Source organism: Myiozetetes cayanensis, unplaced genomic scaffold, assembly GCF_022539395.1.
Source record: "Myiozetetes cayanensis isolate MyiCay16 unplaced genomic scaffold, myiCay2020 scf22, whole genome shotgun sequence".
NCBI classification, from domain to species: domain Eukaryota; kingdom Metazoa; phylum Chordata; class Aves; order Passeriformes; family Tyrannidae; genus Myiozetetes; species Myiozetetes cayanensis.
In genome coordinates, this window is record NW_026087434.1 from 5,806,160 (window position 1) to 5,819,122 (window position 12,963).

Consider the following 12,963-nt stretch of genomic DNA (forward strand, 5'->3'; position numbering starts at 1 on the left):
GGGCACGGACCCTCCAAAACTTCCCTGGCATTAACCCTTTAATCTGCGGGATCCTCACTCCTGTCAGCTGGTCACAGCGGGTCCCTTACGAGGTGCTGCTGGCTGTAAAGAGAGCCAGGCACGTCTCTTTAAATTGCTTGTTCCTACCTTATTTTTGGGTGTTCTAGTAGAGGTCACATCTACGATGTGTTGCTGTGTCTCAGTTTGTATCGTGGAACACCTGAAATACAGAAGGCACAAAGAGGCCTTTTCTGTTTCCCATCTTGCAGGGTTTAGCAGAGCTCTGGCCGAGGGATGTGGTGTGCACACACCTTTTCCAGTGGGACACTGTTCTCATGAAGCAGGGCAGTTAGCTATGTTCTTCTGTTTGTCTCAACTAAGCCAGAAACAAGTTAAATTTAAAGTGCTGCTTCCCTAGATGCAGGTACCATTACATAGAAAACAACCTGGTTCCATATGGCATCCCCATGACTTACCAAAAGGAGTAACTAAGTGCCACGCCTGAGCCTGGGGAGTTGAAAACACATCCACAAGCAGCCAGCCTGGGTTGGAGCCTTCAAAAAACCACATCAAAACTCAGCAGGAGAGCTTCATACAGGAACATTCACAAAACAGAGCAGGGGAAAAAAAGCCCTCTCCCAAGATTCTCTGAAATTCACTGTTGGAAGTGATTTCCTGTGGCCTGGAAGGAACTGAACTCACCTGTGAGCAGAGAGGTGTGAAGTGCTGAAGCCTGTGAGCAGCTCTGCTTCCTTGGCTCAGCCTGGCTTATCTTCATACCCTGGGGATCCTTCAGCCTCCGAGGGGTGGGAAGGCATTTCAGTGGTTCCAGCCTAGTGGGGTTGGCCCTGTAGTCTGGACAACACAGGCACATCACAGAGCTCACCTGGAGTCCTGCTCTGCGTGGATTTGCATGGGATTTCGCACAGATCCACATTTTTTTCTCTGTTTAAGGACTAATATCCTTCCTGCTCTTTCCTTCTGAGAGATGACTTTATCCAAATACCCTCTAGACAACATAACTGCATCGGGTATCAATTTAGGGTCCCTCCTGTTGCAGAGCAATTGGGTCATTCCAGCCATAGAAGAACAGGGCTGCAGAGTGCCCCATGCCTGGTTGCTCCCTTCAGTGGCTGCTCCCCAGGGGAGAGGAGATTTCACGTTAGGAGCTTCATAATTCATTCCCTAAAGACCCCTGAAGAGCCTTTAATGAGGGCATGTAGTGACAGGTTAAGGGGGAATGGCTTCAAACAGAAGGAGGGCAGATTTAGGTTAGCTAGCAGGGAGAAATTTCTCTGTGTGAGGGTGGTGAGGCCCTGGCACAGGTTGCACAGAGAAGTTGTGATGCCCCATCCATCCTGCCCTGGATGGAGCTCTGAACAACCTGACCTAGTGAAAGGTGTCCCTGCCCATGGCATGGGGTTGGAACCAGATGGTCTTTAAGGTCCCTCCCAAACCAAACCATTCTGCAATTCCATGAAATGCTTCTGATGATACCAAAGCAGCACCTGAGCTCTGAGGCCCTGCTGCCCTTCAGCCCCCAGGGCAGAGCCATCCCCACCAACTCCCGCTTTGCAAGGAGTTAAATAACTGCAGGAATCATGGCCGAGAGGCTGCTGGGCTTCAGGCTGGAAATCCCAAAGCTGTGAATGCCTGGAAAAGGCCAGGATCTTCCTCTTCACAGCAACACGTTTTCTCAAATCTGCCCCTTCTCCTGACTCCTTTCTCCCCACTGGCTGCAGCTCTCCCTGGTGCAGTCCTGACATCCTTAAGCATCTTCCTGAGCTGTTCCCTGCCAGCGCAGTGCAACCCACAGGAGCACAGCCCGTGGTCTCCCAGGTCCCACAGCACACCCTGGGCGATGCACTGCGGGGCCAGATTCACTCCCAGCAGTCAGACTGAATTGCTTCACAAAGACCCAACATTTCACAATCTTCCTTTCAACCTCCTGGCCGCTGCTGCTACCCGATACCTCCCCCAACTGTTCTCAATTAAAACATGACCAAAGACTTGACCACTCGGAATGATACAGATTATCAGCAGCAGCAACAACAAAAAAAAAAAAAAAAAGGGAAAATGCACAGTTGTTTTTCTTTTCAAAAGCTTTTAATAGGACACATTTGTTTTTGTCATTTGTAAAGATTTACACTCATTTTTTGTCTTTTTTCTTTTTTTTTGTTCTTCTTTTTTTTTTTTTTTTTTAAAAAGGAACATTTTAACCCAATTTTCCCCCATGAATACCACCTTTTGTTGCCCAGGCCAAAAGACCTTGTTTTGGCCTATATACCTGATACAGTATAACAATATATTAGCTATTAAATACAAAGTTCTATCATATATACTAGGTTGTTACGGACATTGCAATGGTACTGTGCCTACTCTAGTCACCTTGTGTAATAGTGTACATGGGTTATTATAGCCAAAGGGGCAGAAAAGGGGAGACTGGGGCATAGCCTAATTTACAATGGTAACACTTTTGTTTTCTTTTTATTGTTGTTGTTTTCTTTCTTTTTTTTTTTTTTTCCTCCTTGAACACACCTGGTGCTGAGTGCAATCCACAGAAGTCAAAAACAGTGTTCTCTTTGCCCTCCTCCAAAATATCTACAGTACAAACCGCCCACAACCAAGCTATGAAAAATCAGTTCTATGCACGAGGGGCTGCAAGAATGGAATTTACGTTTTCCCAGACGTGTCTGCAATCTCTTTTTCCCCGTGTGTCAGACTGGCAATAGCAAAATATTCTCCTCCTACCTGTATACAGTAAATCCACAGTAGTAAAGTGCTGGTGTGCTTGAATGAGCTGGATAGCCATGCGACTACTTCACCATCGACAGGGGCTGGGTTTTGGGGGTGGGTGTTTTGTGTGGGTACAGTTCTCAAACAGTAAATAGCACTGCAATATCGTAGAACTTGAGCTTAGCTGCTTACTTCTGAACACGACCTGGATGCAGGCTCTAAAACTAGGCTCTACGTGTCGTAATACAGTAGGTCTGGCTCCAGGTTATGAAAAGAAACTTGTAGATAAGAGCTGCTTCTGTTGCCAAGATGCTACGCAGACTTTTAACAATTTCTCTATAGATTTCTACAAAAATATAAAAAATTCTATCAACATAACCATTCTACAGAATTCCTGTGGATTTTGTACATTTTGTTTAAAAAAGTCAAATTCTATAAAACCCCCCCCAAAGGTATTTAAAATCATTGTAAGATTATTGCACACGCTGCAGTACATTTGTATTTGTCTTTCAAAAGGGCATCTAGAAAAAACTTATCTGGTTTAGAAAACAATCTATTTTACATGGATTTCTTTTCCTGAATGCATCACCATAGAGTATCTTTTATTGGCTAGTCTTTACTGAATATTCACGTATGATGTAAACTTTTTGTTACTTCCACAAACCTTGTCAGTGGGCAAACCCCCAAGTATTGAAAATAGAAGAGCCTTTAGGCTTTCTGTTACATTTGGAGTTGAGCGTTTGGATTAACATCACATCACTGTTTTGTGCCATGATTTCATGCTAAAATGTTCAGTGGATTTTTTGTAAGGAAGGATGTGTAGAGTAGTATCATTCCAACTGTATGAACACAATCCTAATCACGAAGGAACCAGGGTTGGCAATTTTAGTGGCCTAGCTGGTTTCCCAAATTATTTAGTACATGTGAAAGGAAAAGCTAAGGCTCATTATGAGCGTAAAACTAAAAAGGGATTAGGAATATTTCTCAGGCTTAATACACTGTAATTTTATTATTTCCTTAAATGTGATCTGGGGGAAGAACTGATGAAAGGTTCGTTTGAAATCATTGCTTTAGACGGGCTTAACTCTGAATTTGGGCTGGCATATCAAAGAGAGTGGCCCCTGTAAGGGCCCGTGTTGAAGAGGGGAAAAATGTCCCAGCCAAGAATTAATCGAACTGCAGCAAATAGTACAGAATGTTAATCCTTCTACTTCAAATACACTGATTGCTTGACTTCCTGCTGAAAGGCCTTATGTTTTTCCAGGACATGCAAATCAATAGGGATTGTTTACAGAGTAAACATCCTCAAGTGAAAATAAAGGGGCTTAGGACCTCACATAGGCTGTTGGGTAGAAACAGCATCTTCTTCTTGTGTGTACACTTGAAGCTCATGCAGATACACGTGGTGGAGACAGTTTAATCTCTGAATGGATAAAAGGCTGTACATCAACATGTTGTAGTGATTTGAAAAGATCAGTAGTTCTCAAAAAAAGTTACAAACTCCCGACTGACGGAATTAGCACAAATCCTCCTCCTGCCTGTGCTGGTTCAGAGACACGATCCAGCAAAGCCTTATCCATGGGTGCAGTTGCAAACCTGCTACTATTGGCACACTTCAAAGCATGCCCACAGTCTAATTTAGCCTACATCCTAATGTGATTTCATGGAAGTTGAGTGGAGTTAATGTCTGGTTTGCATCACTCAATGCGAGGAGGGGGAGGCGTCGAACGGGGCCAACCTCTCGTGGGTTTCAGGCTGTGCAGTCCAGTTTTACAGATTGCTTTTTGCAGAGGGCATTAGCACTGGAGTAAATTGAGATGATGGATGAGGACATGTTATAAAGTAAGGACATGAATTCTGGTTTTATCTACTTTGTATCATGATGTTGCTGCTTAAGGCTCTTGATAGATTGGAAATAAAATTACAGTCAGGGTCATGTAAATTACTCTAGGAGGGATAGCTAGAATACCTGGCTGTTTTACTTAAAATCAGAAGTCCTTTCCATACCTGCAGACTTTCTTCTAGATGATCTTTAAAATAACTTACAGTAGGCCTTGATTCTATAGAACATAAACACATGATTTTAATTTTCAGGAATTACTTAAATACGGTCAACCTCAAGTCTTGCATTTTAGGCAAGAACTTAACTTTAAACATGTGCTTAAGCCCACAGCTATGCCATGTCTGCACCGAGTTCACCCACTGCAAGTCCTAAATTTGGCCTCACTCCCTTCCCTATGACGTAGAGAGGAGGAGCTCCACTGCAAACGGAGGTGTAAAACTCAGCAAAATAAACAGTCCATCTTGGAGACACTGGAAAAACATCTCAGAAGTGACCACAGGCTTTTGTTGCCCGTTTCCTAGGCACATATGAAAATGAACCATTGACATGATTTTGTGAGTTGCCAGTGGATGGTCTATAACATCCTCTCATGATTCAGTATCATGTACCGTTAAATGGTTCTGCCTTCACCATCCTCAGACATCTGTCAGGATGCTGTACCTTCCTGGGCCTGAGCACTTGCTTTCTTTCTGAATGTCAATTTTATGCAAGATTGGAATATTTTGTTAACAAATTGCCACTGCATTTCTATACTACCCAAACAATCTTTTTCCCAGAATATCACATGAAGTCCAAGGGGAAAAATAAATTACATTAAATAATCCTTTTTTACTGCTGACTGTGGGATACATTTCCTCTGTAATGCACTAATTGGCTACATTTTGTGCTTTGCAAAACAAAATGAAACCCAAACAAAACAAAACAAAAAAAAGAGAAGGGATTAAATATATATATTTTTTAGGTTAAAATATTCATAAAAACCAACTTTATCTCAGAAATATTCTGAGATACATAAAATAGAAGAAAATTAAATGTCTTTAGTCACAAAATGTACTACATCCCGCAATACTAGATTCAATTAATTTAATAAAATATAATATACATATAGATTCTGCACATTGTATTGCTTTTACCTAAGCAGAACATATGCTTAAGTAAGCGTGATATAGGTCAACCCCTCTTTTAACCAGCTGGTTCTTTAATCTTTCTTTGGAAATTTTTTACCCAGTGCCATTTTGTAGTACGGAGTTTTTAAAATTTTTTTCTTTTTTCTCCTATTACATGAAAGGAAGAAAACATTTGGCACCAACAGAAAAAGTAACTCAGGGGTCCATTTCCGTTTGATCAAAGGAAAAGCTAGGAAGTGTCAACAAGTCTTTCTTTGGGGTAGGAGATGTTGACATACTGTCTGGAAGCAGCGAATCCCCAATATCCATCGAATCCTTGGACTCACAGGATGGAGCACGCCGCCTCAAGCAAACGTCTCCACTGGCAGGTGAGATGCTGTGAGGTCCTCTGGGTACCAAACTCTGCCCATCAGGTGGATCTATAGATATACAGGGAGGGCTCAGTTTTTTCTTCTGCCGCGTTCCTTGCAAGCCTTCCATTTCACTGACCACCTGACTTATGAAGCCAGAGGAGCTGGACGTGGAATGGTGCTGAGGGCTGTTTTCCATGGAACAAATTTCTATTGAATGTCTCCTTTGATCATCTAACCAAGAGGGCGGTTTTTTTAGAAGACCTTGGGTGTCTACACTGTGGTATTTCTTCAGGTCCTTCAGTGTCACACTGCCGGTATTGCCTATGTTCCTCTTAGGAGTGAGAGGCTGACCCTCTGAACAGGCACTCGAGGCTGTACAAGTTTCTGAAGTGAAAGGCTCCGAGGAGCTGTTTATTTCAGATACTTCTTGGTCCATTGAATCTCCAGGGGTCTCCTGATACGAGTCTGCACAAGCACAGGATGCTGGTGCCTGCTTTGAAATATTATACTGATTGTGGGAATGCTGCTGCGTGTGAACGCTCACCCGACTCCATGCAGCCAACTCATTCGCTCCTGAGGGCGTCAGAGCCACTGGTGACTCCTCCTTGGGCACAGCAGGGACATTTGGGTCAGAGAGTTCACTCACCTCAGTGTGGAGATTCTCCTTGCTATCCACAGAGTCGTTCCTTATAGCCATCTGTGTCGGAGCGCAGAGGGATTGGGGAGGAGAGGAGTTGCCAGATGAGAGAGACAGACCAAACAAAGGTTAGTACAGGCAAGGCACAGCGTTTACAGGGCACTCAGCTCTGCTGAGATACCTCAGCACAGACCCACTGACTCCTACACAGACCTGTGTTGTGGCTTCTACCAATTCCCATCTTCACAGAACTGTGGGTTTGTCCCCTGTGTAAAAGTGACAGCAGAATCTGGCCCTTGACTCTTTGTAAATGGTTGACCTTGAGCTTTCTCCTCTAAGGATGGAGGGCTGCAAAACCAGAATGCCCCCACCCGAACTCTAACATTCTTGTTATGAAAAGGACGAAGGTCTACAGCAAAGCCCTTGATAGTTTTCGCAGCCCAGGTGGGAGCAGGAGAGGGAAGATGTGCAGGTGAGCCTGTGTGTATTCCCTTCACTAGCTCAGGTGATGTTGAGGACATGGAACAGGATCCCCAGAGCCAGCACACCAGAGCAACCACGCTCTGTGCCAGCGTCAGGGTGACAGCCTGTCCCTGGCTTTGGTCCCTGCTGGAGCCAAACTCTGCACCATCTTACAGCAGGAGCTGGAAAAACTGGAGACCAAAGCTGGACTAATAATAATAACCTGCAAATATTTCAGCTTATTCTGATGTTTAAGTTCAGGCTTCCTAAGGCACGTTTTGCCGTGGCTGTCTGGAGCCTTATGCAGAATCAGTGCCTGCTGGCAGAGAGAACCTCGGGCATGTTTTGAAGGCTTTGTCTTTTCACTGCACTGCGTTCCTTGTCAAAAGGCTTTATAAATCAGCCACATTAACTGGCCCTTAAAGGCAGAGCCTCAGTTTGAGAAGACTCCTAAATGATCCTAAAGATTAAAAACTTCACACAGAAATTTGGAGGAAATGCATACAGCTGGTCTCGGTTCTTTAGAAAAACTGTAAGTAGATGAAATTCCTCATACTAAGGAATACTTTTGTGACAAATCACCCCAAAATGATCATAGAATTTATATAAAAATTGTCCCGCAAGGATCGTTTGAGCCAAATGATCTCTATTCAGCAAAGCTCTTGTCAGCTGCAGTGTGTTCATGTGTGCACAGAAACACCAGAGTCTATTGCTGCATCTGCACATCCCCTTTGTCAACCGGGAGAGCTGAGAGAATATTTAATATGGCAAACAATTTTGCCCAGTGTTGGTGAATCCTTTCTAGTTAAAATTTCACAGCATAGCACTGGCAGCTAATCAGTCAAGAGTGAAGTTACTCTGGTCTCCTCAGCACCAATAGCTTTAGTGAGCGTTTGGGAGAACGAATCCCGTTCATATCCTGAGAACAGACACGGACCACACAAAAGTTGAATACAGAAGCAAAAAGTAATTAATACAATTACTTTTGCTTGCACACCAACCTGTGTTGCACACCACGACAGTATTAGTCACCACCAGCTCTTTCTTTGCCTATGATACAGGCATCTGTGGTTGTTGTTAGTAGTAACTGTTTGTACAAATGTTTTAGTGGTTTGTTTGAAAATAAAAGGACCCTCTGCCATCCCAGTGGGGTGCACACCTGTAGTAGCCACAGCTTGGCGCGGGCTACACCTTGGATACACAGTCCTGGAACTACAAAATCAATATAGGTTTAACTTCAGGTAGAATTCCTCTGGAGAAAAGCTTTTGTGCAATGCCTTGCCAAGGAGAATAATCCTCAGCAGGAATGTTCTCTCAAAGCATCCGATCCACTCATCTCTTCATCTGCGAGTGCATCGCTAATTGTCAAACACTCCGGAGTCTAAACTGGACGTTACTGTGGGGGCTGTGTTCGCTCTCCAGCACTCTGGAGGGAAAGGGAGGTTAAACACACAGGTTTTAATGCTCAGGGAAAGTGCACGGACCAGGTATGTGGTGGACAAGATTTATCTATTACGGGTTTAGGAGACGAGAGGGCACGAGGCGGGGAAGGGAAAAAAAGAAAAGAAAGAAAAGAAAACAAATCAGAATCCCATGCAGCATATGTAACAGTAAGGAAAAATGGGTACTGCTAACTAAAATGCTTTGCTAGTTTGGGCTATTTGATGTGCTGGTGGAGGAATTAGTGGCGGCAATAAAAAGGAGGCAAGCAGAGAGCAACTGAGCAAGCAGAAGAGCTGGGGCTGTAAAGGGAATTTTGCCTCTTTAAGGACCAAGTTTCCCAGTTGCTGGCCATCTACCTTGCAATTAACAGTAACAGCAATATCACCAGGAACAACCTTACTGCTCCCATTAGCCACACCAGGAGCTCCTTGCTGCTCAGGAGCATGCCCAAGGCAACACCTCGTGGGTCTGCCCATGGAAGGCATCTGCTCACTGCCCCAAAGCTTTTTGCTCTCTGAACTGTCACTCCAAGGCCATGCTCATGAGCAGGGAGAGGAGGGAGGACAATAAATTAACTTAAACATATGAAAACCTTTAGAAAAATAAGCTGTCAAAGATATGAACAAAATTAAACCGGAGAAGATGGCCAACATGGTAATTTATTCTGGCTAGATCAGTTCAAAAGGATGGGTCTGTTATTCATTAGAAAGCAAGAGAGAGTGGTTATGAACTGGAATCATGACATCAATTAGTTTCCCCATTAGTGGTGATTGGGGTAGCTGGCCAGCCCCGTGCAAATGAATACATGCAAGGAATTTCTTATGTCAATTTAGTATTACAGACTAATGTAATTGTTAACCTTGGTACTTCACATTCATTTTTAGAGCTTAATGAATCAACTGTCTAATTTGTCAATGTTGATTAAAAGATGAAAGAAATGGGACTATTTTCATGCAGGAAAGAAATTGCTTTTGAAAAAATAGAACCGATCCACTTTGTGTATGTAAAATCAGGCATGAAACTACTGAAGAAAGCAGAGGTTTTGAATCAGACATGCTTCTGGTCCCAGTCCAGCTGCACAATCAATGAAATATGCTTAAAAATGTGAGAGTGAAGCACAAGTTTAAGTATTTTACTAAAAAAAGATAAATTTAAACGTATGCTTCCAATCAACCAGACTGGAATCTTTGATTAGATCTCTTAGATCTTTGATTGAATCAGGATTTAAATCAATTCCAGGCAAAAACCAGAGATAAAACCAGTTGCAAAATAAAAAGGGGTTCTGTTTTGCATATACCCGAACTTTTCAAAAGCTCTCAGCTGATGGAAAAAGATTTTAATTTTCAATTCTCACTGTAAAGCCAGTATGCTTTCCATGATGGTTTTGCATATGAGATAACCAGCTTCCATTAAACACTTCTCCCTTCCTGAGAAACCAGAGGAGTCAGAGGGAGGGTGGCCTGGGATGGAGCCTGCAGTCCCTGTGTCCTTTCAAGCACCGAAAAAATCACAGCAGTTAAGAATTAGTTCCTCAACCCCAACGAGCCCCTGGGGAGCATTTGGCTGCATTTATGAAGAGGATTGAAAAAAATAAAGTGCTAACAATGTGGAGAACATTTAGGCAAGTTGCCAAAGGAGATGATACTCATCACGCACATTCTTTGGAGACTCCTGGACGGCTTTCAGATCAAAATCCATCAACCTTTTTGTTATTTCTGTAGGAGAATTACAGTTCTCCGGAGGTTCCTCTGTGAATCCCTCCCTGAATTTAGAGCACGGCTAACAGGGAAATGCACCAACATAAAACCTCAGCAGGTTCATGATCAAGAGTCTGCTTACCTGCCTGCGGAGCAGCCTTTCAGCAGAAGGAGAGTGCACCTGCTGGGAAACCCGGGGCTTGCTCTCCCCCACCAAATGGTCATGAGCTCTTATGTGGTGAAAATGGTCTTTTGGAATCTGCAGGAGGGAGCTCGTGTCCGCCGGCTGCGACTGCACCGATGCCTTTGAGCCTTGCGAGGGGGAGAACAGACAGAAATGGGACATGTTCATCTGGGGGTTGTGCCTCAGCCTCAGTGACCTCCCTGAGAAAACTGCTCTGTTGTACCTTGGATCAGACAGGCACAGCAAAACCACTGAATTCAGCAGCTGGCTCTCCACAACTGGGAAAAAACTCCTGCCTATCAATAAATTACTCCAGAATTGTCTATTATTTCATTTTTCTTGGCATTTTCCCCTGATACAACTGGGACTAGCTCCTGTTAAGAACAGAAGATCAGGAACTAGAAGTTCATCTGAACTGGCAATTCCTACGTCCCTGCTTTAGGGCCAATAACTTCACAGGCAGCTTCACCTCCGAGCACCACAAGTATCTGACTTTGAAAGGCGCTAGGAGGTGTCTCCATGCCTGAGCCTACACGGAAACCAACTGCTGGGGTCTCCAAACCAGCAGGCACACTGGAAATGAACTGAAAGGGAACGGCACCTGGCAGCTTTCAGGGCTGGTTTCACAAAGCCTCCCAGGAGAAGGAAACACATACTCTCCAGCCTCTTCTTGACCCTTTGTGGTTGTTGGCTACTTCTTCTGAAAGGTCTGAAACGCTGTGTGCTCCCCCCACACACAGGCTCAACATTTTTCAAAACAATTCATTTAACCTGGACTGCATCCCAGAGAATCTCATTTGTCCTGGAATCTTTCCCAGAACAACAGCCCCATTACGAAGGAGTACTCAAACAAATACCTCCTGCAAGTGCCAGTGTTTCTGACAACAAAACCTTCTCAGCTTGAAATATTATGCCTTGGTTGTGGTGATTTATTAGAGGCGCCTGGCACCTTTTGCTATCTTCACAGCACTTTATAATATTACAAACTGTAAACAGGTGGGGGTGACTTTCCCCACCCTGAAAAGAAGTGACATTGTAGGTGGAACAGGACAATGATGCATACGTCAAAATTTGGGCACCTTACCCACCTCCCAGCACTTTGGCCTGCTTAAAACGATTGGAATTTCACCAGAAGGAGAAAAACACAGAAGGTTTAATTGCTTAATGTGGTTATAAGACATCAGCTTTACCTTTCCAAAATCCTGCATCTCAGTGGAACAGTTTTTTCCTGTGGATTTACAAGGGTGCAATGCCTGCCCCGCCCAGCCAGGGCTGTCAGAGGGGGGTTTTCAGTTTTCCAGGCTGGAACTGGGAAGTGAAATCTTGAAAAAGAAGGGACTAGGAAATTACCCACCTTCTGGTCAAGCTGACGTTATTCTTGTTCAAGACAGGACAAATACCACCCAATTAAGGGTGAAAAATGAAGCACTGGAAACTCCCTCTGTAGCAAACAGGATTCTTTTGTATGGTCTGGAATTTCTTGACTGTTACAGAGAGCCATAAATTCTGGCTCAGCTGAAGGTAACGGCAGATTTGCTATTGATTTCAGTGGGATTTGACCAGGATTTCAGATGCACTGTTTGCATTATGTGCAAACAGTTGCTTCAAAGCAAAGCTCTTGACCTTGAAAATTGTGTATTGTGGCAGAGATTTCTCACAACTCCAGATTCATCTTCCTCCCTTGTGCCCACATTTTATTTTTTTTTTCTGCTGTTCAACAGTCGCTATTCATCCAAATTCTTATTACTATGCAAATTTCAACATCTTATTTCTAATCTGTTCAAATCTCCTACCATTCTGAACGGCGCTGAAATTACGTTCTGCATAGAGGCTTTCAAATGACAATGCTTGTAAAAACTTCTCTGTCTTATCTGTGACAAATGTCTAAAATGATGGCATGTACAGGCGAATTAAAGGTGGTTCAATTCCCTTACCAGCTGCAGGTAACCCCTGGCAGACAGAGTAAATGGGGGCACAGTGATAAGCACTGGGAGGCAGCTGGAAGCACAGGTACAGTAAGAGAGAGCCCTCTGTACCTTCAACATGCTGTACCTAAGAATATCTCTGAATTTAGCTCTAAGATGTATATCCCAGCCATGCACACTGGGAAGAACAATTCTACACTCTCTCATTTTTCCATTCATCTCATGGAGATCTCTCCAATTCAGCACATTTATGTTCATTTTACAGGCATTTAGAGACACCATTTTTCCATCTTTCACAGATGTTCCTAGATAGAGCTTCCAAGACCTGCCAGAACAGGTACTGCTGCAAAAAATCAGACTGGAAGAAATATTTTTCTGCTGGGATTTCTGCTCAGGGGCCATAGATTGCTCAGGTGGGGCAGATGGAGCCCAGGCTGGAGGGACTGTAACCTTAGGGAACCAGGAAGAGGGACAACCAGCGTTGAGCCGGGCCACTGTCACACTGCCAAAACATTCTGAGGAAAGGAGTTATCTTTTTAATATAGCCTGGACTTCG

The 12,963-nt window shown here is 43.8% G+C and overlaps 1 protein-coding gene across 17 annotated transcripts in view; it reads right to left on the bottom strand.

Annotated features, from left to right (window-relative positions):
* Positions 1–2,703: 2,703 nt before the first annotated feature.
* CACNA1G (calcium voltage-gated channel subunit alpha1 G) overlaps positions 2,704–12,963 on the bottom strand; it is a 144,854-nt gene continuing 134,594 nt past the window's right edge. For 15 of the 17 annotated variants that reach the window (XM_050318936.1, XM_050318935.1, XM_050318918.1 and 12 more), the window contains 2 exons: positions 10,441–10,610; positions 2,704–6,756 (listed from right to left, as the gene is read on the bottom strand). In XM_050318936.1, the coding sequence (XP_050174893.1) occupies positions 5,902–6,756; positions 10,441–10,610 (1,025 nt within the window). In that variant the 3' untranslated portion in view covers positions 2,704–5,901. The remainder of the gene's footprint in view (positions 6,757–10,440; positions 10,611–12,963) is intronic. The other 2 variants (XM_050318929.1, XM_050318930.1) reach the window with 2 other exon arrangements.